We start from the raw sequence: 27,673 nt of genomic DNA on the forward strand, positions 1-27,673 counted from the left end.
ACCTTGCTCCAGTATTACTGCAGGTGCGGAAATACGTGCACCTCAAACCTAGAACCACCACCTTACAACCCTTATGGGAACTGTAGGGTGTGGCCATATTGGTCAGCAATACTAAGAACAGTTTATTGGGCATGGCAGGGGTAGGCAACCTTCTGTGCTACAGCTCTTGTAAGATTACAAGTCTCAATTCCTACGTTGCTCTGCTGATCTTGGAGCTACCAAGAAAAGTGACTGAGCATGTGTGTCCACCAAAATTCATCTCAGTAGGTGGACATGCACAAGATTTTTTTTTTTTTTTTGATCTGTACATTTTTTGTGATGGGGTGGGGGGGGAATATAAAAATATATATATATATATATATATATATATATATATATATATATATATATATATATATATATATATATATATATTTTTTTTTTAAATAATTTTACACATGAAGATACCAATCTAGTCATCCCAGTACCCCGAGTTTCATCTTCTATACCAAACATACAATATAAATCTGCAAACACTGAACACTGCACGTTCTTTCAAAAAAAATAATTTCCCTTCATTTATTAAAGCCATGGAAATCTATTAAAATACAAAGGAAATCTTCACATAAAAACACAGTGCAGTAGTTCATATTACATAGAAATTCATTGCAAAAAAATATGATACCTTTACACATTTTACAAAAAAAACAGAATATTGTTCGGTCTGTTGGATATTGAACAAGCAGTGAAGTTTTCATATTTCTATAAGAGGCTTCACAAAAAATTGCACAAATTAAATTGCAAAATTGTTTAAAAAAAAAAAAAAATTCAGTCACATGACTCGTGGGCTGAAATGTTATCAGTTCTTTGGCTCCTTCATTGGAGAGTTTGTTCCTTCATCATCCACTTTCCTATACGGTGCTCCTTCTGCTTGACAGTGGCACAATGAGAATCATTTGGAAAGTTTCAGGTGGCACCGACGTCACTTTACACGTTGCTTACTTGTGTGTCAGCGGAAGGGTCTAGTAATACCGGGGCCGCCGCTTTGTGCGTTCTTTCACGCCTGACATATCTTGGTTTCCGTCCTGAAAGAGCAAAGAGGTACAAGGTGCACATATTAGATCGAAGTCACCGAACCAGCCAATTCTTATGGGTCCAGCCAACCATCTTATGTGTAGGTGGGCCTCCCGATTCTCCACCTAGACATGATGGGGGAAGGAAGGATCACGCATGTTGCATTTTAATCACACCTCAACCTTTGTTGTATTTGGAGATAAGCAGGCACCAGAGGTGACAGACAGTAGCTTACTTTGCCCTCAACATTAACAATACGTGACTGAACCAAATATAAGTGAATGGGAGAGTTGGAGAACCAGCTGTCAAACATGCCCAATCCTTTGTTCTCCCATTGGAAGCACCTTGTTGCCCCCACACCATTGAAGTAATTCTGGATAGTCAGGGCAAGGAGAAGATTCTCCTCACAATAAGTTTCCATCGGTGGTTCCAGTATTCTTGTTGGTAAGATCCGTGCAGCCTACAGCACTACTCTGAACATTAATGGAAACCTGACTCCCTAATGAAGAGTTAATGGGGTCTATAAGGATCAGCCTCAAAAATAGTTCTTGCATGGCCGCTATTGCTTTGGTATGATTAGAGCCAGAACACTAAATGTGAACAGGGTCCCATGTCTAGGGTTAACTACCTACAGTCACTGAACTTCTAGTGGATTCACTTGCAGTTAATGTAGGACTAGGGAAGAAGTAATCGGTCTGCGGGTCTGGCACTGATGTTGGGGCATTGAAAAGTGGAATTTGAATAATTTGCTGCCTACAAAGTGTAGTGATCCCTAACATTCAGAAACGGGTGCACTACCCTCAGAGGGGAGGGGTGCGGTATATATTATATTTTATACATATGACAATTAAAAGAATTACAGTATAGACTAGTCACTTCTAGAGCTAAACCTCTGATATACAGCGAGTTACCTGAAGGGTTTGGCTCTGAAATCATGGATGCCTAAAAGAGAAGATATAAAGACGTAAACCATATATAGGCAATGTACTGTATATACTCGAGTATAAGCCGAGTTTTTCAGCACAGTATTTGTGCTGAAAGTGCGCTTCTGCTTATACTCGCATCAATACGGTAATTGAAAATGTCACATGACTGGTCTGCGCAAAATTGCAAAAACAAAAAAGGTTTGCAGCAAAGTTTTTGGAGGAAAAAAAAACAAAACAAATATTTTAATTCCCCCCCCCCCTCCACTACAAACCTTTGAAGAGCAGCTTTTTTTTTTGTAATTTTTAGCAATAAAATATATAACTTTTTTTTATATCGGAGCATAAAAAAGACAAAATCACAACTTACCATTTCACTGGGCTGTAAGATGGATGCTAGATAGGAAAAAAATAAGCAAAATATATAATCCTGTTCATGAATGGTTCATTGCATATGGAGTTTACATGCAAGACTGAATTGTTTATACATTTGTATACTGCATTTTTGTTATGTACACTGTATAACACACACAAAAAAATTATAATATATATTTTTTATTTATATTTTTGTAGCGTTTTGCATCCATCCCAATTGCTAGATTGTTTTGCAGGACTTTCTTGAACAAATTGTGTAATCCATTGGATATATTAGTGTGGGGACCTACAGTACTGACTGTTCCCCTAATATGGGGAGGTGAGAGGGTAGAGGGCTAAAGAAACTGTCATACTGGATGTCAAGGAGAGATGAGCCATTTGTGTGGGTAATTACATGCTTGGGTCACAGAATGGGAGAGAGCCATCAAGACTGGCATTTCCTACGCCAGTATTAACTTTTTTTTTTTTTTTTTAAATAGAAATTTGTGACTATTCACTTTTTCTCCATCTTTGCCATATTCCTGGTATTGGCCGTGGGGAGGGGCATTGCCACCGATCCCGCTAGATTTATGATCACCTACATCAATGGCACATAAATGAGGCCCACCCGGTGTATGTCCTACAGAGAGGATAACGCCAGTCTTCATAAGTCCGTCTCTTTAAGGATATGCATTCTGTAGGATTTGTATCTCTAAACATAAGTGAATTACAGCTTTCACTGATATGATTTTGGTGACCATCTAGAGTGTAAATGTAAATCATTGACAGATACAGAGGATCTTTCTGTAACATATGGTGAAAGTGAGGGACAAAAATAAAATGACAGCGATGGCCACTACAGCACAGCACCTGCTCCACAACACTGGGGGCATCCGAATTATAGAAGGCAAAAGGATAGATTGGAACTTGGGCAATAGTCATCACACTATATAGAAAACCTAAAAATGGGTTTTCCAGCCCCAAACACATAGTTTTCACACAGATGACATCCATGAGATTGATCAATCTGGTGTATGGAGGGCCAACACCTAGACCCTGCACAGTTCAGCTCATCTGACTGCTGGAAGCACGACTGCTCCAACTGAAGTAATGGGAGTATAGTTACATCCCTTTCCGCCATAAAGCGATGCTACTGGAGAACTGTAGCTCCAATCCCATTACTTGAAAGCCCACTAACAGATGAGCAAACACGACTCGAAACAGCCGTTTCAAATAGCACGCTCCCATAGAAATGAATGGAAGCGGCCAGCACGAAGACTTTGCCAGCGGCCAGCTGCTTAATCCCCCGCATGCCGGCTACGTCCATTTATTTCTATGGGAGTGTGTTATTCGAAACGGCTGTTTCGAATAATGTACTACCCATTCACAGCAGCACAGAACAGGTCAGACCCTAAAGATCAGATACTGAAGAAGTATCTCATGTACAGGTCCTCAGAAGGGAAGATACATTTGGTGCTGGAAAGCCAGTTTAAAGGGAGTGTCACCAGAACCCAGCATGTCAACCTAGCTCCATGGTTTGGTTAGGGTCACCTGAAGCAAACTGTATTCTCCCCTTGGGAATTACGACTTTTGTCAGTATGCAAATGAGATGTTTAGAGCACTGGCAACACCCTCGTTGCTCCAATGAGACCACTTGCATATTGACCAACACGCCAATATCTCGGCAACAGATGTACTGTTTCACAAGGGGAATACACAGTATGATTCAGGTGACCATAATCTGTCTTTCTGTTGATCCTTACCAGCCATTAAGCTCTCTCCAATCGGAGCTGTTGCACCTGATAAATGGCTCACACACGGGCCAACACTGCAGCTTCTTTTTACTAAGGGGTTAAACAAGGGAATTGCAGCCTTACATGATCTCCATTCAAATGAATGGCCATCCATGTACTGAATAGAAGTGCCAATTAAGTGTTTATATAAGTCCTATATAGATCTTCGGGTCTTCATGGTTACAGACTACCCTACTCTGATCCTGGAGTTATGAGTTACTCTTCTCCTTTTGTCCCCTCTTGTTAACCTAACACACAAAGCAAATGGAAGAGAGGAACATGACTGCCGGGCCTCTTTGTAGTCTGTAACAATGGTGACACATAGGAGTGGTAATACAGAAGACGGAACAGTTTTTAAAGTAAAACTGAGTCATCGCGGAAAGTTCTTTGGCAGAAGGATAAAAGTTTCACAGAAAGATATCCGATACCAAGAATACACTGAAGGTAAAAATGCAGTAATTCTTGGTGACAAATACCCTTATAATCTAGTACATTTATCTCCATCCTAGTCTAAAAAAAAAAAAAAAACATAAGCCGCCAACGTCCTTCACACCCGACTTCATATGTCAATACCTTTATTCCTTCTGTAGAAAATTTCCGGCAGCATGTGCGAGCGTTTGAGGTAAAAGAATGAGGCCACAGAAAGAACGAGGAAGAGACTGATGAAGAGCGTGCCCAGCAGGAGAGAGGCCGCCACCCCCGGATTACCTGGAGTGGGCAATGGACAAAAAAAAAAAAAAAAAAAAAAAAAAAAAAAAAAAAAAAAAAATTAATAAATATTATTGCTCAATATTTGAAAGGTCAAAGTGTAACGGTGGTTTTAATTTTTTTTCCTAAAAAAATCAATAGTTCAGCTGAATATAAGAAACTTTGTGATCTCTCTTATCAAAGGAAAATACTAATATGTCCTCTTATCAGCTCTGCTCAGACCAACCCATGGGGGTGGAGAATGAGATCAATGTCATTTAATAAAAGTGGGTCACAACTTTGTAAAGGAAGCAGGTCCATACACATACACATAGAATGGTGCACAAGAAAAATGCTGAAAAGTAACAATACATAAAAAAAAAAATAAAAATAAAAACATTAGAAAGCTTAACAGTTTAAGAAGACGAAGGAGTGAAATCTAAATGCCATCAATATCAATACCGGCAGCGCCTGGGCACCAGAGGGCGCTGCAGTGGACCGTGAGCATGTATAGGTCCGCCTATTTATAGAGGACCTTTCACGTCCTCAGATGTGCGGTATTGTATACCGCTAGAAAGTGCACAGTCAGCCTTCCCGATACATGACCCAGTGCTGGAGACACGGATCTGACCCCACTGTCAGGTCTTACAGCCTAGCGCCATCACTAGGCTATGAGGAACGCCCCCACCCCTGACAGTACAAGGTTATGGAAGAGAATGGTCAAGAGAGCAATTTACTGAAAAGTTAGCCTAGAATGGAAACCAGTTTTTTTGGGTTTTTTTACCCCAAACCTCTTCCCAGAAACAGCGCCATGTTTTTAGAGAGGCTAGAACTGGTAATTCTGCTCCAATGTGATCTGTTATACCACACAGAGGCAGCAGACAAGAGGGGCGCTGTATATGGTACAGATTTCTGTTCAGTCTCAAACTCGATCTTTTAGAAGTCTATATTGGCAATGTGATGCAGAGATTCCAACCATTAATGGGTGCCAAAATCCTTGGCATGCTTCTTACATACCCAGGATGGCAGAGATCTGCTCTTAAGAAAAAAAACCACACACCTAATGCCTTGCAAATTCTGCTCTGTGTAAAGTCTTATGTATACAACATGTAGGGTCTTGTCTTTGATTATGTTCATGTCCCCAGATTTTCATGGGGTCATGTGAATAAGGCCTTTCTCCCTCATTAAAAACTGCAGTCACATGGTTTTTCACTGCCATGTGAATAAGGCCTAGGTGTTTTAGTAATTCACAAATGGCGCAGAATGGGTGGAGTGATAGGGATACGACTCGTAATTTACAGGTCGCTCTGGAAGGGATTTCAAAGGTGCTCTATATTTCAAGAGGTCACACTTGGCGCAATCCTAACTGGAGGATCACGTTGTGTTTCGGCTGCACACACTGTCACTGACCACGCCGGCAGCATTAGCCTTCACTTCCCTTCCTAGCTCGCCGGATTTGCATATCACAGTTATGATAAGGGTATTGATCTTAGTTTAATCATTAGGTCTCACAAGTAATCTGAAGCCACCTCGGAGCGGCATACTGTTCCTGGGATTTGTCTTGTGCCTCCATTTTTCTAGGTCACTAAACAGACATTGCAAACCGCGCTCAGGTCTGCAGAAACCGCTTAAAGGGAAAGTATCGCCAAGAAACGGTCACCATGACGGAGTCACCGCATATGGCCATTTTTAAATAAAGTTTTTATGAGAAACAAGTTTAAGAATTTGATTTGCCATATCATTACTTACTAACTCTGTAGGGGGTTTTCATTTTAGAAGTGACCTTATTTACATCACGAACAAGACTGACAGGATCACAATAGAAGTTCACACCTCTAGAGATAAGAGCCCATGACATGTGCATCGTGTTGGGATTATCACAGAAAGCAGTTGGATGACACTGAATCTGGAAGCCCTATAGACGTGAATGCCTTCTGTACCCATATAGGGCCTGCTCTATGATCATTCGCATTATCGTAACTAAATGAATCCCATAGACCTAAATGCATCACAAAACGTGCTCTGTATTCTGTGATCAATTCAGTCAGAGTGACCTCAAATAGTCAGTTTATCTGTGATCATCTATTGCAGGGGTAGGGAACCTTTGGCTCTCCAGCTGCTGTGAAACTACAAATCCCATCATGCTCCATTCACTTCCATGGGAGTTCCGAGAACAGCAGAGCCAGTATGCATGCTGGGAGTTGTAGTTTTGCAACAGCTGGAGAGCCGTACGTTCCCTACCCCTGATCTATTGGGACCGGTGAGTTTTATCTACATATGAGAATTGTGATCCTCAGCGTGCTGATACGTTGCTGCAAAGAACTCTACAGAAAACATGAAGTCGTAGCATACTGTACATATCTTAGTGGTCGGAGTCAGAACTGATGGATTATGATGAGATTTAAAAGGGATTCTACCATTAAAACTTTTTTTTTTTTGTGGATAAGACGTCTGAATAGCCTTTAGAAAGGCTATTCGTCTATTACCTTTAGACGTGATCTCTGCTGCGCCGTTCCTCAGAAATACCAGTTTTTACCGGTATGCAAATTAGTTCTCTGGCAGCGATGGGGCGGGCCCCAGCGCTCAAACAGCAATGAGGGCATCCCCACCGCTGCCAGAGAAGAGTCTCCAAGCGCCGCCTCCTTCGTCCGCGGCATCATGTTCAATGTCTTCTTCCGGTGCAGGCTCGTAACCTAGCAGAGCAGACTGCACAGGCCACGGGAAAATGGCCGCTAACAATACTGTGCAAATGGCCATTTTCCCGTGACCTGTGCGCCTGCACAGTCTGCTCGAAGTTACGAGCCTGCGCCGGAAGACATTGAAGATGACGCGGCGGACGAAGAAGGAGGCGGCGCTTGTAGACACTTCTCTGGCAGTGGTGGGGATGCCCTCATCGCTGCGGGAGAACTCATTTGCATACCGGTAAAAAAACAAACCGATATTTCTAAGAAATGGCGCGCCGGAGAGCACGTCTAAAGGTAAGAGACGAATAGCCTTTCTAAAGGCTATGCCGACGTCTTATCCGCACGAAAAAAAAAAAAAAAAAAAGTTTTAATGGTAGAATCCCTTTAAAAAAATTTCTGTTTATATTAAATTCACCATAAATTCTTTAAATTATGTTTAACATAAAACCTGATCAATAGTAATATTATATATTTATTTTTTATTTATTAGAATGAGGTCATTTTCTTTCAGGGCTGGGGGGGTTAGTGAACCCCATCTGTCAGCACTAGTTATCGAGGATTGTACCCCAAGTTTCAGGCCGAATGCTCTAGTTATAAACAGAGGACAGACTGTTTGCTACTATAACATGGATCTCATGTCCCTATGTAACATGCCCCCACCACAATGTAAGATCTTCCATAGACTACTAGTAATATAATCCCACTAAGCGCCTTTGTAGGTAATAGTGCATGTAACAAGTGCGATTCCTCCAAAGTACCATACAAATACAACTCATCCCACTAGGAGGTCCCCTAATAAAGTTATACCACTTCTCAATGCATTTACCCTACATATTACTAAACTCCCACTGTAGAAATATCACAGCCTCCTATTAAGTGTACCCAACCCAAAAAGGTTTCCCCTAATATGTGCAACCATAAGTATATCCAACCAATGTAGCACCTACATTGGTTCACATTTCATTTGCCCCAATTTCTAAGCTGGGCACAACCATAGGCAGTTTCGCTGCCTGGGACAGAGTCAAAAAGGTAGCTGAAAAATCCTAGTCAATATTTTGAAGGTATGCAGACGCCAGATATAGGTGAACGCCATGTCTATCCTGAGCGCACCCAACAAACATGACCTCCATTACCTGTATATACTCTACGCTGTAGGATATGGTGTGTCCACGATTGCCCTTCCCCACCGGCCAACATCTATCCCCATCCTTGCAACATAAAACAGTCATCGGGAATTCAGTGAGACAACAAATGGCATACAGAGCGTTACACTTACTCAGATGATGAGGAACAGATGGAGTTGTGCTGAGATTCATGTGGATTTCCGATGCTTGAGTGGTAACTGACACATGGTAAAAACAGAAACAGAAATAACAATGCTGGAATGACTGCCCGGCCGAGGCAGCGAAATTCATCAGGTCTGAAAAAACTGCAGTTTCATCATGTTCAAGGCGGAGATTTCAGACGTGCACATTTCTGCAGGATCTGAGTATCAATTGTTTGTGTTTGTATAGCGCCAACCTATTCTGCAGCGTTGGCCAGAAATAGTCATCATTCACTGGCCCACAGTCATACTCCTATGGTAGGCACCGGCATCCAATTGCAGATACCCGTATTTTGGCCTGAAACCTGAGACGGCCTCCACCTCAGGTTCCGGACCAAAAAACCCTGTGTGAACTTACCCTTAAGGTAGATGTTGCTCCAGGTCATATCTGCACCCAGGTCAACAATACTGCAACCAATGAGTGACGCCCCAACACATATGGTACAACTGCAGTGATCCAAGTCTAAGGCTGGAAGACAAGATGGAGGAACATCCCAATATGCACATGTGATGTTCACTGAAGTTGTAGCAGTCAAATGTCCATGTCAGGAGAACACAGAGAAACTACGGAGAGTTGTATACAATTTATTTAGAAGTTTTCACAGGTCAGATCTGACCAAAGACAATAATACTGCAAAGCTACAATGCAATGAGAGATTCTACTATATGGGTGGATCAGTTCAGTTTTGAGATTATTTCAAGGCAAAATAGAGTACGTAAATTAACACATTCGCCATACCAGAGGCTCCCCCAAAAGGAAGAGACCCATGGAGCATAGTTGAATGGATTCTCCCATTGTAATCTATGGAGCAATCAAATGGTGAACAGATCCACTCATCTATAGTAGATGCTAAGTAGCGTGAACAGGGGTAACCAAAACTCAAGTGTGAATAATAGGTAAACTAACTAAGAAGTTGTGACGTCACAGTTATGCTGAGTTCAGTTTTTTGGACCGAATTTTGATAGAACTTAAAGGGATCCTATCATTCAGACGACTTTTTTTTCCTAAGTACCACGTCGGAATAGCCTTAAGAAAGGCCATTCCTCTCCTACCTTTCGTTGTCTTCTCCGCGCCACTGCTCGCCTACAATCCAGGTTCTTGTCAGTATGTAAATTAGCTCTCGCAGCACTGGGGGCAGCCCAATGCTGCAAAAGAACGCTCTCCAGCACCGCCTCCATCTTCGTCAGGAATGTCCTCTTCATTCGGCAGAGTCTTCTTACTTCTAGGCCTCGGGCAGAACAGACTGCGCATGCCCACAGGTCCCAAGAAAATGGCCGCTTACAATACTATGCAAGCGTCCATTTTCTCATGGCCTATGGGCATGCGCAGTCTGCTATGCCCAAGGCTGGAGGCCTTAGAAGTTACAGGCCACCACCGGAAGAAGAGGCTGAAGAGTATGCTGCTGAAGAAGAGGAGGCAGCGCTGGAGAGAGTTCTGTCACAGCGTTGGGGGACGGCCTCAGTGCTGTCTGAGCACTGGAGCCCGCCCCCAGTGCTGCGAGAGCTAGTTTACATACTGACAAGAACCGGGATTGTAGGTGAACAGTGGCACGGAAAAGACAACAAAAAGTAGGAGAAGAATAGTCTTTAAGGCTATTCTGACGTGGTACTTAGAAAAAAAATGTCGTCTGGATGATAAGATCCCTTTAATGGGGGAATTTATTAAAGACTGCCATAAGAATCTACAGTCTTATGAAATCCATGAGAAACGGGAGAAGACCAAATTAAGAAGTTCCAGCCTTTTAATAAATCAGACTCCCGTGCCCTAAAATTGAGGTCTACACCAGTCAGGAGCTGGCATAAGCTTCATGTATAACGGATGTCGGCCTACTTTGGCACGAGGGGGGGGGGGGGGGGCAGAAGAAATCTTGTGTCGCATTTTTTGCACAACAAAGGTGAATGGTTTAATAAATTCCTCCTAATGAATGGATTTGAGCCATCTTATTTGGGGAAGGGGACACATCCCATATAAGGGTGGGTTCACACTACTATTATTTAATGCCAGTTGTAACATCCATCAACAGATCAGAACGGACATTTTTTTTTTTCTTCAAACCATACAAGACTAAACAAACATGACAATGGATGAAGAATCAGTCATGCTTTTTAATCTTCTAGTCAGAGATAGAGGGGGCTCAGTTAATGTCCACAGCTCATCCCATGACAGATGACAGCACCAGACCCCAATAATGATAGTGTGAACATACCCTAAAAGACCAGTTTTTGCATGCAATGTGAAGTCCTATTGCAGAGATTGCATTGTAAATTAGTTATGCGCCCAATGGGTGCACACGTGCAGTAACGCAGTCCCTTATCCTTAGAATAAAATGCGGTCAATTATTTTGGATTGGTTTTGCACCAAAGTAAATGTGCGCAGTCACAGGTTAATAAGGACGCTTCATGTAGTAATAGCTGAAATCCTTCAAAGAACAAGAACTTGGCAAGGAGGATTTATTGCACGTGCAGGATTACTAGGAGAACGGCACTTAGGTGAATCATGGGAGAGATGCCAAGAATTCTGATGAAGCGAAGAGGACTGGCTGTTCAGATATGCAAATAGTTTCTAGAAACAATAACAATGACAATAATGATGTGCAAATGATCAGAAAGTTCCAGAACAGCGTGATATTAATAGCCGCTGACCCCACAGCTCAGTTCCCTTCCAAAGAAGGACTATTTCTGGTCTGTGCCGGACTGCAAGCTCCAGGTAACGTAAAGGGGTTGTCCAGCCCCTTAAAGATTTGGATAAATACTCAGTACGGGTCTAAAATACCAAACAGGTCTCCCGCCAGTCTCTGTATGCTGTGACAGGTGAAGCCCATTCCTGGTGACCCCAGTGCATGGGTATCGTGGTCACAAGTGAAAACATCAATGCAAGAGGCCGGGATAGAGATGTGAACCGGGATACTGTGGCATGGAAGCAGCGGAGGAACTTGTTATTTTTAATGCTCTGGATCCATGAACAGGAACAGCACAGATGGCATCCACAGACTATGGATTATCCGTGTGCGGTACGCCTAGGACATAAATATCAGATCTGTGCAAGCCTTGACAGGTTGGTTCCTTTGCAATGTGGGACCTTAGTGTGTTTACGTCTATAGAAATCATAGCTTTGCGGTAAGGGCTACAAAGAGCATTTATGCATGCTACATATGGCAGCAGGTCTCCAGCCACCAGCTCACAAAGAACTGCAAGCTAGACAGAGCTGGAAAGCAGAGTACTTGTTCATCAGGAACACAACCTGATTGCAGCTCAGTTCCATTCAAGTGAATGGGCTGAGCTGCAATACCAAGCACAGCCAATGCACAAATGTACGGTGCGGTGCAAGTTGAAAGTTTCTTGTTGTCCCTGACCATCGTTAAATTGATGACGTATCCCAAGGATCAAACATTGATTTAGCCAAGTAAAAACGTATTTACCCTTATAATTTCGAAATGTTATTGTGGGTCCTGTAAAGGGTTTGCCCTTTTCTCGTTGCAGCGCCACCCTTGTCCATAGAGTGACTGGTACTGCAATACTAGATACAGCCTATGGACCGATGTGGCACTGTTTCTACAAACCATTTGTCACCCAAATGTAAAGCAATTTTATATTAAGGCCTCATTCACACGGGAGTATGGCGTATTTTGGTCCCGATTGCGATGCAGGAAGCCATGTCACAATATGGCCAAAAGGCGCCTGCCACGACTGTCGCAGCTTCCGCCTCTGGAGTAGGCTCAAATGAATGGGCCTAGTCCGGGGGGGTGCTGTCGCGAGGCGGACGGCAGGGCTGAATCAGCTGCGGAATCCGCCTGAAGTAAGGGCAGCTCACTTCTTTTTTTCCCCATGAGCGGCAACATGCCGCTCACGGAAAAAAGTAAGCTAGTGATCTCCATAGACCTCCATTGTGAGGGGGCGGATTATGACGTGGATTCAGTGCCAAAATCCGCCCCCTCTTGCCCCGTGTGAACGGGCCCTAAGTGCCAAAGGTCATGAAGTAAGTCAGCTCCATCAGAGCTTTGTATAGCCATGTAGACCTCAGTAAGAGTCCAAAATTTCTAACACGTACCTTTTTTTTTTTTTTTTATTTGACAGGTACAAATACTCAAGCAGTGATGATCCCGTATGATCAACTCTTCACACAATAGTCCAAATAAAGTCAAATGTAAAAGCTCACCATATCCCGAAGCAAGGTGCACGATCTATTTCTCCCGGACTTGAGGAGGAAGAGGAAACACAGAAACTATTTTGAAGGTAAGATCCGCAGCTCTTGTTCGTTGATAAAAAATAACTTTTATAGCTTCATTTAAAAATTGGTAAAGACACCATAACGTACAAGTGAAAAAAGATTAGAAAAAACACGAAAGTGAATTAAAAACCGCAATAACTACATATTAGGCTGACTGACGCGTTTCGAGACACAAAAACGGTCTCTTATTCATAGTCTTGTAAATGCCCTAAACAAGGGGCATTTACAAGACTATGAATAAGAGACCGTTTTTGTGTCTCGAAACGCGTCAGCCTAATATGTAGTTATTGCGGTTTTTAATTCACTTTCGTGTTTTTTCTAATCTTTTTTCACTTGTACGTTATGGTGTCTTTACCAATTTTTAAATGAAGCTATAAAAGTTATTTTTTATCAACGAACAAGAGCTGCGGATCTTACCTTCAAAATAGTTTCTGTGTTTCCTCTTCACACAATGTCCACACTACCTTTATTCACCCTGTCAAGTGGACAAGAGATGACTTGTCTGTGTGAGTATAAAAGATGTGTGAGGCAGCTGTGCCGAATGCAGCCGCTCCGGTCTAACTGGATGTGCTGCCTCATGTTACACAATCTGACAGGAACATCAACACGTCTGTACCACAGTTGACAGAGTGACGGACTGGGCGGTAGGGGGCAGTACAAAAAAAAAATAAAAACATTTAGATAGGGTCTCCAACCTGTGGCTTTTATCAGTCGTGAACAAGACATTCTGGGAGTTCCTGAACGACAGGTTGGAGACTGCTATACTATACATGTGTTGTATATACATCCTACACAACATGAAAGGAATTACTAAGAGGTGATGCACACAGACTCACGCAGACACTCACCTTCTCCACACACTGTCAGGTTCTGGGACACTTCCAAGTTGGTTTCATTGGTACATCTAATACAGGAAATGCTTCCATTATTACTCCATACCTGATAACATCCTAAGGAAAACGAAAGGCAAAACGTGTATTAAAGACAGGAATGGAAAGCATCAACAAGTAGGATGTCTACAGTACATGACCAGCAGTACAATGTAAATATTAGTCGTGTGTGCGCACATGTGTGTAATTGATAATATTTTACGAAGATGCTCGTCCAGGCCCTCATAATCTCCCGCTTAGACTACTGCAACACCCTTCTCCATGGACTCCCAGCAAACACCCTCGCCCCCCTCCAGTCCACCTTAAACTGTGCTGCTCTCTTAATCCACCTCACCCCCCCGATCTTCATCGGCTGCTCCCCTCTGCCAGTCCCTCCACTGGCTACCTATAGCCCAGCGAATTGAGTTCAAGCTACTAACGCTAACATACAAAGCCATCCACACCCTGTCCCCTCCATATATCTCTGAACTAATCTCCCGCTACCAGCCCACACGTAACCTCCGATCCTCCAATGACCTCTTACTCCGCTCTGCTCTCATCCGCTCCTCACACAGCAGTCTCCAAGATTTCTCTCATGCATCCCCCATACTCTGGAACTCCTTACCAAGACACATAAGACTGACCCCCACAATCACAGGATTCAAGAAGGCCCTGAAGACTCAGCTATTCAGGAAGGCCTACAACCCCCAATAACACTACTGTCACCGAACCACCATCTGTACAGTCTCCCCCTCTCCTTCTGTCTCTATCCCTCTTCCCTCATAGATTGTAAGCCCTCGCGGGCAGGACCCTCTACCCCACTGTGCCAGTCAGTCATTGTTAGTATTATATCTACCTGTATATTGTATGTAACCTCCAAATGTAAAGCACCATGGAACTATATAACTATATATATATATATATATATATATATATATATATATATATATATATATATATATATATATATATATACACACACACACACTTTTTTTTTTTAGATTTTGAGATTGATTTAAAAAAAAAAAAAAAAAAAAAAAAAAAAAACACGTGTGAAGCACACACACACACACACGACCGTAATATGACCTGCTGTGGGTGAGAAGGTCAAATTTTAACACACATTCCAGCCATCAGTAAAGTGAGACTGCTGCGATGAAATAACAGACCTCTACTTTTGGCCTCGTAAAACTGTTGTCAAAACAAGTGTTGGATTATCAGATATTTGATGACAGATTAAAGATATATTTTAGCACTAATAAAATGAAATTAAAAGAGCAGAATTTAGGCCGTGTGACAATGTTGTGTTCCAATGTTTCTCTTCTGCTGCATACACCCAACATACCAAGAAGAAACCCATCCCATTCCTTAGTCAGCGAGCCCTCTTGAGATTAGGTCATCTAATACGATTTGTGCAGAGAAGGGATTTTGGGTGTGATCCGTAGTCAGAACAAATGCTATTAAGACGACATAACCTCTCCGTCATGTTTAGAATAACTGGTCTCAGCCGCTTCTGCCTGGACAACACATTTATATTCTGCGATCCTGTATATGCTGGGTCAACTTCATTTTAGAGGAATATATTAGGGTCTGCCTGATCGAGGAGTTACCCTTTGCTCTATACCTGGAGGCAATTCTTAAACAGGACCTTTAACCACCTCCAGTTCTTTTCATCCTTTAAATAATCGTCCCTACACAGATTCCAGCAGTGTTCGATTTTTTTTTTTCTCTAGCCCCCACAGATCCTGAGCAATCAGTGCAGTCAGTTTTGGTGCCTGATATGTTAACCAGAGCTCTAATATCAAGTGGGTGGTGTAAGGAAGAAGGAGCAGGACACAATCTAGTTCGCACAACAGCCATTAAAACTAATTCCACTTATTGATCAGGAAAGTGAATGGAAACTGCCCGCGTGTACAGCTATCTCTGCTCATATTTTTTAAAATGTTTTTGAAATAAATACTATGTTTTAAAGAAATACCTTCTTGTGCTGAAGATTGTTTGTTTTTCTGGTTACATTATTGCCCTAGCCGGGGGTATATCTTTCGTGCACATAAAGGTTTAGCCAACTCTGTTCATTTTGGGTGAGCTGTGAACCTTCTACATTTTTTCTAATCTCTGCTCATGCCGAGCCGTACACGCAGTGCTTCCCATTCACTTCAATGGGAGTGCTTGTAGTGAAAAAAAAGGAGCCCATTCATTTCTATGGGGAGCGCTCGTATGCCGGCTCCCATAGAAATGAATGGGAACTGCTTTATATGCCGCTGATTCTGAACGTGTTTTACATTCAGAATAAGCTGGTGTATACTCAGTGTGAATTCACCCTTAGAGAAAAAAAAATAAATAAAAAATCCAATTTTTTCGTACCAGAAGTGGCAAGCGGAGTCTTGAGAGCCACGGAACATCAGACTGTGCTACAGATTATGTAACGCTATGGCCATTGAATAGTCTACACCCCTCCCTGCAGTAGTAAGGCGTTCACATACTGCCAGTGGCATAAATACTGCTGCAAAAGGTCTTTTTTGGCCTCCTGTGTGTCTCAACGAGGTGGTCTTTCAATCTCTGACATCTATAGTATATCCACTGGATGCCATAAGTCTTATAGATGCAGGTCCTTCTTTTCAAGAACTTCATACCCCTGCATTACTGGTGAATGGAGGAGAGGTGGTCATGCATGTGCGGCTCTTTATTCTTTTCTATGGGGGGTGGGGGGGACCAGGAGAGTCACACACGGGATCCTGGAGCCCCTTTAACGAAATAGGTGGGATCCTCATCTACAGACCGTTGTTGGCGTATCCTGTGAATAGGCCATAAATATCAGAGATGGAATATTCCCTGAAAATATGGGGTTGAGGGATGCAAGGCCCAAGTAGTGGGTAGGTGTAGACGTAGGGTCCCAACCCCAAGTATATCGTAGAAATGGAACGTCACACTTGTAAATGTGCCAAGAAATAAATGATTTATTGAAGTAGAGTAAAACGTTTTTCGATATTTCATGTATCTTCTTCAGACTCTTCAATTCAAATAATTACACTTCCTAGTAAAGGATTTCCTGGATATAGGAGATGACAAGCTCTCCGCACGGTGAAGCCTGCAGGGTCCGCTGTGCTGTATCAGTAATGGTACGAGTGGGTAGTAAATGGCGCCAAAATGAAAAGCCCAATGGCTGTAAGTGTGACGTTCCATTTCTACGATTCCCTGAAAATAGCTACACACAAGAATCGGCTAAAATGCTGTTTTAAGGGTGGTCCAAGATAAGCCACACCTTTATTTTGGCAATTTAATCGGTTACCAAGCTGCAGGAACATTACACATCCCTAGCTGCTGAACATACGTAACACACAATCATTAATGCCATTGTAATTAATAGGAAGCACATTGTGGGTGGCATCTGCTGTACCTGGACTGCATCGCTCTTCTACAGGGCAGGAGTCATTGAAGAACAGTCTGTCGCTACAACAGTCAGAGACCTAATGCAAGCAAAGAAAGACAAAATAGTTTAATAATGGGAAAGGGGGGAATAAAAGCAAAGTTCGTTTTCAGAAGCCGTGTATCCCATGTAGCAAGCTCTCTAGTCTTCATACAATATGCACCACTCCTACCCATAGGCAATGTCTGGTATTGCAACTAATCCTCACTACCTTGAACGGAACAAAGTCTGCCTCTCTAATCATTTGTCTAATTTTACTGCAGATTTTGCAGTATTTTGTCAGCCAAAGCTAATAGTGGATTCAGCAGGAAAGAAGAGAAGTTATTGCATTATAGGTCCCATTGCTTTTGAAGCAACTCCTGGATTTGGCTCAAAAATTGCACCAAAAACCTCAACGAGTGTCTTCAGTCGTCACCTTTATTAAAATGGGCTGTGCTATAAAATTCCCCCCATTAGGGAACACTGGACTGATAGGGCGGACCAGAGTAAGATGTCCTGACAGAGCCAAGAGCTGCATTATGTCCTGCTCTCACCTTAAGGCTGGGGCCCCACTGGACTTCAACACAGCGATTTGCCCACAGCGGACATGCTGCGGGAAAAATCGCAGCGTTGTACAGTGCAGGAAAAGTGGATGGGATTCATGTGAATCCCATCCCCACTTTGCGGAAAAGATTGCAGCACACACACACACTGCAATTTGCAAATCGCAGCATGTCAATTATTTCTACGGAAACGGCGGCGGCTTTCCCGTAATTATAATGTTAAGAGAAAGTCCGCAGAGGAAAACTCTGAACTTTCTCCTAAAAGCGCTGCAGAAAGAACCACAGTGCGTGTACACAGCGGTTCTTCCCGCAGCGCTTTAGTGCTGCAGATATGGTCCGTGGGGCCTTAGCCTAAAAAGACTGATGACCCATCTCATCTATAATTCTGATCAGGGAGGATCTGACCACTAGCACCGACCACGGATCATCAGTTCTCAGCATCTGATGTAGAGAATGGAGCAGGAAGCAGACAGCACTGTTCTCCAAGTAGTGGCCAGATGACTCACTTCAGCCACTACACCAAGAACAATGCTGTCTGCTTCATGCTCCATTGCTTATCAATATTAGCCTGGAAAATCCTTTTAAAGGGGTTGTACAGACAAAATTGGACAGGTGTGTATGCAGTTTTTTTTCCCCCCTTCTTCCTCCCCGATTGCCTACAGCTGATTTAAAAGTTAAAAGGGTTGTCCATTTTTGCCTGGACCTCCCTTTAAGGCCTGGCACTTGACATAGGAATCAATGGATGGCCAATAAACGAATGTTACTTTGACTTCAGGATATATGACAGATATGATACAAAACAGGGTTAAGTCTCATACACGCATTATACTGTATATAATATATTATACACACACACACATATATCTATCTATATCTATCTCCTTTTCTCGAGGTGTGCCAAGCGGTTTCATTTATATACAATACGGTTTCACACTGAACTATTTGTACTTCTCCCTGTGTAAACTATAAGCTTTGCTTAACAAAGAACAGATGTCACCTTTAAACTCTATACAGGGTCACATTATATGAGGAGAATGTAAAACATATATACATTTCCAGAACTATGCCCTGTACCTTGGAAATCTCAAGCTGTGAATTTTCAGCCGGAAACTGCAGATGAATATGAATATACATACAGTAATTGAAAACATGGAAGCCTTAAGGGATAACATTATTTTATTGCTTCAATGTCTCTCTCTCTCCTCTCTCGGTCTGGTTACTGATCTGTACTCTTGGAGTTGGGCCTGAGGAAAGTCTCCTTCCACCTCCAATGACAGTGTAGCCCCTTCTTAAAGAAGTCTTCCCCGCTATACTACTAAGATACCGCAAGAAATAGTGATTTCATTGCACGGTAGGGAAAGAGGGGGCCTGTTGTAATTTAGCCTCTCTGTGAAGGCCATTGAAACCTCGGTGGACACCAATGCACTCCCATTCACATCTATGAGAGCACCTGAGATAGCTGAAGTACAGGAAGCCATCTCCAGCTCTCCCATTAAAGTGAATGGGTGCAGGGGAGTATCATCTTACACAGCACCCAAGGGTGGCACCATACTAGGTATAGTTATATAAACCTAAGTGTCATAATGCTACAACCTATAGCATGAATGGCTCTGAAGGACAATAATTATACCCTACACTCAAGATAGGAGAAAAGTTCAATGGGTAGAGCTGGTGCTTGAGGAAAAAGGTCCCAGAGTCGTCTTGTTCATGCAGTGGGTAGCCAAGTGCCCGGCCACTCCATTCATCTATAGGGGACTGTGGAGGCCTCCGCCTCAGGTTCCGGTCCAAAATACGGTTAGCTGTGACTGGATGACAGTGCAGTGCACCGGCATCCAGTCGCGCACTCCGCTCCAGATTAGGCCCAAATGAATGGGCCTAGTCGGGAGGGAGTGTCTTCAGGTGGATGTCACGAGGCGACTGTCTGAAAGAATGGAGCATGTCGCTTCTTTTCTCTGGGAGCCGGAACAAACGGCTCCCGGAAAAAACACCTGAGCGGCTCCCATTGGTTTCAAGGGGAGCCGTCTTTTCGGTCAGGATTTTGAGTCGGATACGGCCTCAAAATCCAGACTCAAAAAAACCCCCCATGTGAACTTACCCTAAATGAATGACAGGGCCCCTTTAATGTAAGACTTACTGCTTTGAGATGGATCATACAGGTGATTATACATACCAAAGAGTTCACAGATTCTCCCGCAGACTCCACGATGACCCTGCCCAGGATCACAAGACAGGCCACAGCCATTCTAACACAAGAAAACCGGGGTCAGAGCAGCGTACTGGTACATACACGTGACCATTATAGTATATCCTATGTATCTTTATTATTACTAATATTAGCAACTTACTCACCTTGGAATTAAAGCCAAATTTTTTTACCCATGCATTTTCATGCCAACTGATTATTTTTTTGCCCTTTTTTTTGCCTGGTTGCTATGTGACCGGGGATGTTATCTCGAAGCGTCTGGATGAGTTTCACACGCAAGGACCTGCCATTAAAAGAAAAATCAATGTACTTTCGGTAGGACTGTGGAACAGCCGATAATAAGAGTGGAAATCAGTGTGGCATGCGGTGTGCGAGTGACAGGGAGATGGGGCAGGAGAAAGCAATTCCCAGCACACGTCGCCCGGACATAAAGGGCACACATAGCAATCATGCAGTGACAACCTCCTGCCGGGCACACACAGATAGACAACAGATAAGCCGCATCTCCAATAGAGTTTACAAGATGGAAGGATTTGCTTTGTTCCGGTACAATGACCAGACACAAACCTGATTTCCTAATGCTAAAGTAACTCATGGGGAAAGCCAAAAAAACTGATGAAAGTTGGTTATGTTAGATGTGGAGACGATTTACAACCCGTAAGCAAAATACAATATAAAGTGCACAGATCACAGGCAATACTTTGTGGTAAAGTTTCGTATTTTTTTAGCAATGAAGTTATAACGTTTCCTGCTAGTTCACACCAGGGCAAAGAGGCTGATTTTTGACAGCTGATTTCACTTCAAAATCAGCTCCATTTTTTTTTTCTGCTACCAGAAAAAGAAGCGACATGACCTTTCTTCAGGCGTTTTCCGCCTGAAGAAATCAATGGGAGTCTATGGGGCACTGAAAAAAAAAAAAAATCCTCGCTGATTTTGGTCGCTTTTTTTAGCGCTGTTTTGGAAAAAAGCGACCGAAACAGCGAGGCTTTTTTATGTCACATCCCAGAGGAGTGGTCCTGGGTGTTTGCTTCTTCCTGCCATGAAGCCATGCCTTTTTTTAAAAAAATTTTTTTATATTAAAAAGCAGTCTGCTCTGAAAGAAAGCTGTCAGCTCTTCTCTGTCCGAGTTGTGAGCTAAAATGGCACTTAGAGGCAAAAAGGGGTGGGTTTTGGCCATGTCCAGTGGGCTCGCTAGTTAAAAAATGGTCTGGTTGAAAAAAAAAAAAGCAACTGAAACAGCGTAAAAAAAAAAGCGTCAAAAACAGCGTCCAATGCAAAAAAAAAAAAAGGCATAAAAAAAAAAGCGACGCTGAATTTTCAGTGCCAAATTAAGCAAGGCTTTTTATACATGTGAACTTCATAATTTGACAGATTTCACCTCAAAATCTGCCTCCATACAATGGTGGTCTATGGAGACTGCTAGCTTTTTTTCTGCTAGCAGTTTTTTTCTGCTAGCAGAAAAAAAAGAAGCGACATGACCTTTCTTCAGGCGGATTCCGCCTGAGGAAAGCAATAGAAGTGAATGGGAGGTGAAAAATATCTAGCTTTTTTTGCAAAAATACAGCAACTGAAAACACCTTAGCTTTTTTTTTTTTTTTTTTTATAGTCCATTCACTTTAGGGGAGGGGAAAACCACCTGGCGTTTTCTGAAGCAGTTTTTACCAAAAACTGCTCCAGAAAAAGCTAAAAAAACAAACAAACGCCTCAAGGTCAAAAAACTGCTTCCTACTTAGGAAGTTTTTTTTCAGGACCAAAACAAGCCAGGAGGTTTTTACGTGTGAATTAGCTATTAGCAAATCTCAGAAAGGTTCTCAGGAGATTAATATAATCAGTACAACTGTCGGTAAAGTGGGTCGTAGACAAAAGAGCGACAATCTGCAGAGTCACACATTTGGTGTAAAAGTAAGGGCCTGTTCACACTGGAAAATGAAGGGGAATTAGAGGTGGACATCTGCCTGAGGTTTGTCTTTGTTTTCCACACCCCAGCTCCTATAATTGGCACCTTTTCACACCCTATAATAAATTTACCTCGGTGAGTCCAGTTTACCCAGTCTGCCTTTTCTATATACACTTATATAACGGTGTCATAAAACTGTCAGTCATCCTGTCCGGGAACCCTTTATAATATAGGACTTGTAAGGAGCCATAATACCATTGATTAGGGAAGAAAATTCAGTGCAGAATTTGGGTTAGATTTTAAAGGGATTCCATCATTAAAATCACATTTTTCCCCTCGATCACACGTAGGAATAGCCTTAAGAAAGGCTATTTTTCTCCCACCTTTAGATGTCTTCTCTGCGCCGCCGTTCGGTAGAAATCCCAGTTCTCGTCTGTATGCAAATGAGTTCTCTCGCAGGACTGGGGGCGTCCCAAATGCTGTGAGAGAACTCTCCAGCACCGCCTTAATCTTCTTCAGGAACAGCCTCTTCACGAGTCTTCTTCCAGCGCTGGCAGTCAAATTTCTACGCATGCACAGTCAGCTCTGCCATCGGGCTTCCGGCAGAGCCAACTGCGCATGCCCAAAGGCCACAAGAAAATGGCTGCTTACACAGCTTACTGTGTAAGCGGCCATTTTTCTTGTGGGCATGCACAGTCGGCTCTGCTGGTGGCCTAGAAGTTTGAACCCAGCTCCGGAAGAAGACGCGCAGAGAGGCCATTCTGGAAGATGGAGGTGGCTCTGGAGATTTCTCTTACAGCATTGGGGACGCCCCCCAGTGCTGTTTGAGTGCTGGGAAAGAACTCATTTGCGTACAGACAAAAACTGGATTATATACTGAACAGCGGTGCGGTGAAGACATCTAAAGGTAGGAGACAAATAGCCTTTCTTTAGGCTATTCCAACATGTGATAGAGAGGGGGGGAAAAAAAAAAAAAAAAAAAAAGTGATTTTAATGGTAGAATCAGTCTCAAAATCAGCTCCAAATTCCACATTGTGAACATACCATTAGCTGTATTGCTGAGTCTGAAAGCTAAAACAGCAATCCCAGTCTAGTCAGGGCTCTTAAAAAGGGTTGTTTTTTTAAATTTATTATGGACTATCCTTAGCCTCTGGACAGAGCCGACATCCATCCAGTACATAATACAGGACTGGAAGCAGAAAGCACTGTCTGCTGTATAAGTGGCCCTGCTCCTTCACTGCAGATAAGGTCCCACTGACTTCAATTGGCGTTGAGCTATGGTAAAAGTAGATAAAGGGTTTTCTACTTCTGGCCCTGTAGTGTGTACTGGACGGGTGCCAGAAGCAGATCTATCCAGAGGGCGGACCGGGACCAGCCCTCTATCATATATTTAGGGCCTAAAAAAACCTGGACAACCCCCTTTAAAAGAACCTTGTCGGCAAATATTTAGGAATATCTGCCCAACACATTTGCAGGCTTAGGGTGCATGCACACTACGTAACGCCGGGCATGTATGAGAGCCGTACACGCCGGCGTTACAGCAGGGCTGCCGAACACTTCCCATTCACTTCAATGGGAGCGCTCGTAAACGCCGATGTTACGAGCGCTCCCATTGAAGTGAATGGGAAGTGTTCGGCAGTCTGCCGTAATGCCGGCGTGTACGGCTCTCATACACGCCCGGCGTTACTCAGTGTGCATGCACCCTTACAGCCCCAAATAATAAAAAGGATTCTACAGAAGTGTATAAGACAACAGAAATACGGGAATATTCACCTCTCATACAAGGCAGATCTTGACTTCTGAATGTCCCAGCCAGACACTGTAAAATCAGGAAAAACAGTGACATCAGCTTTAGACTTTCCTTCAGGATTGGGCAGAATTCTTTTACACAGGGAAAAAAAAATAAAATAAAATACAAAACTAACAAAAAAAGCAAACAGACCAAAATAAATATACATACAAACAATGAAGGCAAACAAGCAGCCATAACACGAGGCTGTGCGGGACATATAGAGAGAAGCCATGTAGACAGACCTTCCCTAAAATTATTTTAGAACTATAGCTAGATTACAGATTCTTCATATGCCATAAAATGCCTCCCAAACCAATAAGAGTGCCACGTAGGGGGTCTTTGATAGGAGTAAACCCATACCTATGTGGCCACCAACCAAGGAGGCAATGCATAGATAACCAACTTTTTATGATTAAGTAAATCATCCAGCAAGTGCACCAGGGGCGGGGCCTTATTTGTCAGACTTGCCTATGGAGAGCCAAAAAAGCTCTAAGAACAGCGCCCGACGCTGCCCCTTTAGTTATGACTGGCAATTTCAACTTCATGCCGGCATCAAGGATCATAATAAGCAAGTCAGCCAAATCAGACCCCGCCCCCAGTGCACTTGCAGATTGATTTGAATATTCATAAAAAGGTTCATATTTCTGCATTGCCCCATCAGCTTGTGGCCAAAAACATGAGTATAAAAGACGCCTACATGGCACTAATTTTTGGTTTTGGAGACATTTTGGACCCCACAGGCTCCATTTAAAATAAAACGTCAGGAATAAGCAATGTGATCTCCGTCTGCGTACTATGAAGCTTACAAAATGGCAGGACTTGTACACTGTCTTGCACAGAGCAGGATACAGCTGATAAAACCATCAACTTATGGTCGATATAAGGTGGTGAGGATTGTGTAGGTTTTATTTTTAACTCTTCAGATTCTGCTCTTGAAGCAGTCATGGAAAAGGGGCACAGAGGCTTCACAACATCCCAAAAACACGTACCTTGTGGAAAGCTGTCGGTGACGTGAGACGTGTGCTGGGAAGTCCTTCGCAGTGAACTTCCTTCCTGTAAGATGTAAAATTAGTAAAGTTTATACGGTGATCGTTTACAGACAGACAGGGGAGTATCCTGCACCTCGAAACAAGGCTTTATGGTGCAGGGAGGATTCGGACACTGAGCTGTAGACCTGGTGCCGTGACCACATGTGAACCTCAGCAGACTGTCCACAGCTATGAACAGACATGGGGAATAATGAGCAGATTTATAACAGGCAGCCCTGAGGTGTCAGGCAGCTGCTATGTCACCGCCAAACAGTGACAGTTACTCGTCTGTATATTATACATCTATCCCCTGCGCTTCATTGTCCAGTTCGGGTCCCCTTTACCTCTTGTGCAGGGACTCCGGAGCAAAGAAGGTCTCGACTGACATCAGAGGGATCAAGGACATCACTTACACACGTTATGGTTCCTTACCAGCCATTACGGAGACCTGTCTACGCTTCTGGCATGGCGAGTCCCAGCATGAGACGGTAATAGGATCGGGACTGGACAACATCAGGGACAGGGGGTGTAGGATTTTTTTTGTGTGTGTGTGTGTGTTTTACACCCACCTCCTAGTCTCCTTTAAATTAATGTGCCCCATTGTCAATTTTCCTTTTTGTTTTGGCGGCCATTTTGGAAAAGTCATAACCGGAAATGTAGCCATATTGGTTGTCTCTAGTTTCCCAGAAATGGATAGTAAAATGTCATTCTGTCAGCAGCTCACTCATAATAGAAACTTAGGACGATGCCAATTGAAAGAGGACAATCATTACAGGAGCGCTAGCTGGCGTCAAAGAAAAATGGCTGCCACAAAAAAAAAAAAAAAAAAAAAATCTTGTATCTTCATTACACATCGATGTTCTCTCACATACATGTGTGTTAGTGTGACCTTGCACTAAGGTAAGGCAGCTCATGAGGTGCGCGGCTTATTCCCTCCTCACATGGGACGCGAATATCCCATACGGAATAATTAGACTAATGACATTGGCGCTGTTTACATCTCCAGCTCATGTAGTTTTAGAGGAGACAGAATGACAAAGATTTCAGAAACTATTTGTTTTCCTTTTGCTGACAGTTGTGTACAGGACCAGTATGGCGGCGTATGGACTCCCTACAAGTCCATAGAACAAAAGGCAAACGTGTCGCTATAGGCAGCGGCAGTCACTACTGCGCCCTGGACCCTTTCCCAATGGCCCCTCTGCCATGTCTAGTATACCAATATTCTAAGTAGCACAAGGTAGGTGAGGTAAATAAGCAGCGGGTAAAGAGTCACTCCTCGCTGCTATGCCCTCCCCTCAGCGGCGAGAAAGGGGGATTCATTGCCTTGCTCCCCCTCTCACTGCTCACACCCCTGTCATGATACCGCACATGGGATCTTAAGAAGTTATTATACTGTGGTATAATAGGGGTACAGAACAGCAATAGGGGTAAAGGGTGCTGCAAAAAAAATTAAAAAATTCCAACGCGCACCAATTTTTTTTTTTCTTCCCTGCAAACATCTTAGGGAGCCTTCACACAGAGTAAACGCACGTGTATTTTTGCAAAATACATGTGTAAAAATATGACTCCCATTGACGTCAATGATCATTTTTACACGTGTAAAAATACGCCTGTAAAATGTCATTGAAGTCAAATGGGAGTCTTATTTTTACACGTGTATTTTGCAAATATACACGCGCGTTTACTCCGTGTGAAGGCTCCCTTAACCCTTAAGTTGCCAAGTATAAACACCCCCCCCCCCCCAATCATTGGTGAGACCTTGCCCATCACCCTAACCACTCCATTTAGCAGCTGCTAAGGCTTAAGCCCGGTTCACACCTGCATTCGGGTCATTTCGTTCCCCTATCTGTATAACATATGCAGAGGAAAGTCCTACAAGCAACACTTTTCGCTTTTTCATGTGGAAACCACACAGACCCCATTATAGTCTATGGGGTCCATCGTTTTCTTTGTTATGCGGATAAGTTTCTGTTTGGGGGGTCCCCGAACGCAGATGTGAAACGGGCCTTAGAGGGAGCATTGGGAACGGGACAATCGCTTTACAGAGATTACAATTACAGTGATTTTAAGGGGTTGCATTGTGTCCTTCCCTCATAGATTGACATCCCCCGCTTGTGCCCCCTAAATCAAGCAAGGGCTGCTCTGGCGGACATGGCCTGGCCACAAGGTTTCCATTTATCTGAATGGCTGGTGTGTAATACAACGTATAAAATAACGGTTATATGAACCCTCATCCGTATACTAGTGACCGCCATTGTGGGCGCGGCACCCAAGTCCCCCCAGTGATTTATTACAATGTATTCAGCAGTGTGCACAAGTATAATCACCAATACATGCTATAATATTAGTCAATGTGCCCAGATTTTAATTGTTTTTGGTGGAAATTGAGAAATCTGTAGTTCTCGCACCAGATTCCACCTACAGTATGGGCAATATACAATAACACTCTATAAATGTGCCCTATGATCTGCCTTGTGGCCAATAAAGTTTTATGAAGAGTGAACTTTCCACCACTGATTGCTCAGGACTCATCCACTGACCATGGAGACCCCAGCCCCATAGGTATCCGCAGCCCCCTGCAGCAGGCGCACACACACCGGAGGATCACTAACACTGCCCGGCATCTTCTTTCTCTTACCTCCGCAATGAGAAGTCACTCTTCAACCCCGAAAGCTCAGTTTCATCTTCGCAGCGTCCCTTCTCCTGGGACTTGTAGTCTCCCCAGCACCTGACCTCATTAAGCAGCAACGTCAAACCCCCGCCAGCCGGACTACGCCTCCCAGAATGCTGCGCGGCTCCTTCGCCTCACCTGTCTGTGTCTGCTCCAGGTAACAAAGCCGCCTTCATTCTCTTCTACGCCTTTGAAGAG

General features: G+C 43.3%; 1 protein-coding gene across 3 annotated transcripts; it reads right to left on the reverse strand.

The window, feature by feature from the left end:
- Window positions 1-609: 609 nt before the first annotated feature.
- C6H1orf159 (chromosome 6 C1orf159 homolog) lies at window positions 610-27,673 on the reverse strand. 3 transcript variants are annotated; one of them, XM_075279683.1, is made up of 12 exons: window positions 27,443-27,673; window positions 24,766-24,829; window positions 23,758-23,803; window positions 20,234-20,370; window positions 20,055-20,127; window positions 17,313-17,382; window positions 13,895-13,996; window positions 8,771-8,836; window positions 4,697-4,831; window positions 2,347-2,372; window positions 1,965-1,995; window positions 610-1,064 (listed from the first exon to the last, which is right to left on the reverse strand). In XM_075279683.1, exons 5-12 carry the CDS (start codon window positions 20,124-20,126, stop codon window positions 967-969), a joined length of 600 nt encoding a protein of 199 aa, XP_075135784.1. In that variant the 5' UTR covers window position 20,127; window positions 20,234-20,370; window positions 23,758-23,803; window positions 24,766-24,829; window positions 27,443-27,673; the 3' UTR covers window positions 610-966. The 3 variants fall into 3 exon arrangements, with proteins under 3 accessions (XP_075135784.1, XP_075135785.1, XP_075135786.1); XM_075279684.1 differs by lacking the exon at window positions 23,758-23,803; XM_075279685.1 differs by lacking the exon at window positions 8,771-8,836.

The sequence above is a fragment of the Leptodactylus fuscus genome, chromosome 6, assembly GCF_031893055.1.
Source record: "Leptodactylus fuscus isolate aLepFus1 chromosome 6, aLepFus1.hap2, whole genome shotgun sequence".
Classification (NCBI taxonomy): Eukaryota; Metazoa; Chordata; class Amphibia; order Anura; family Leptodactylidae; genus Leptodactylus; species Leptodactylus fuscus.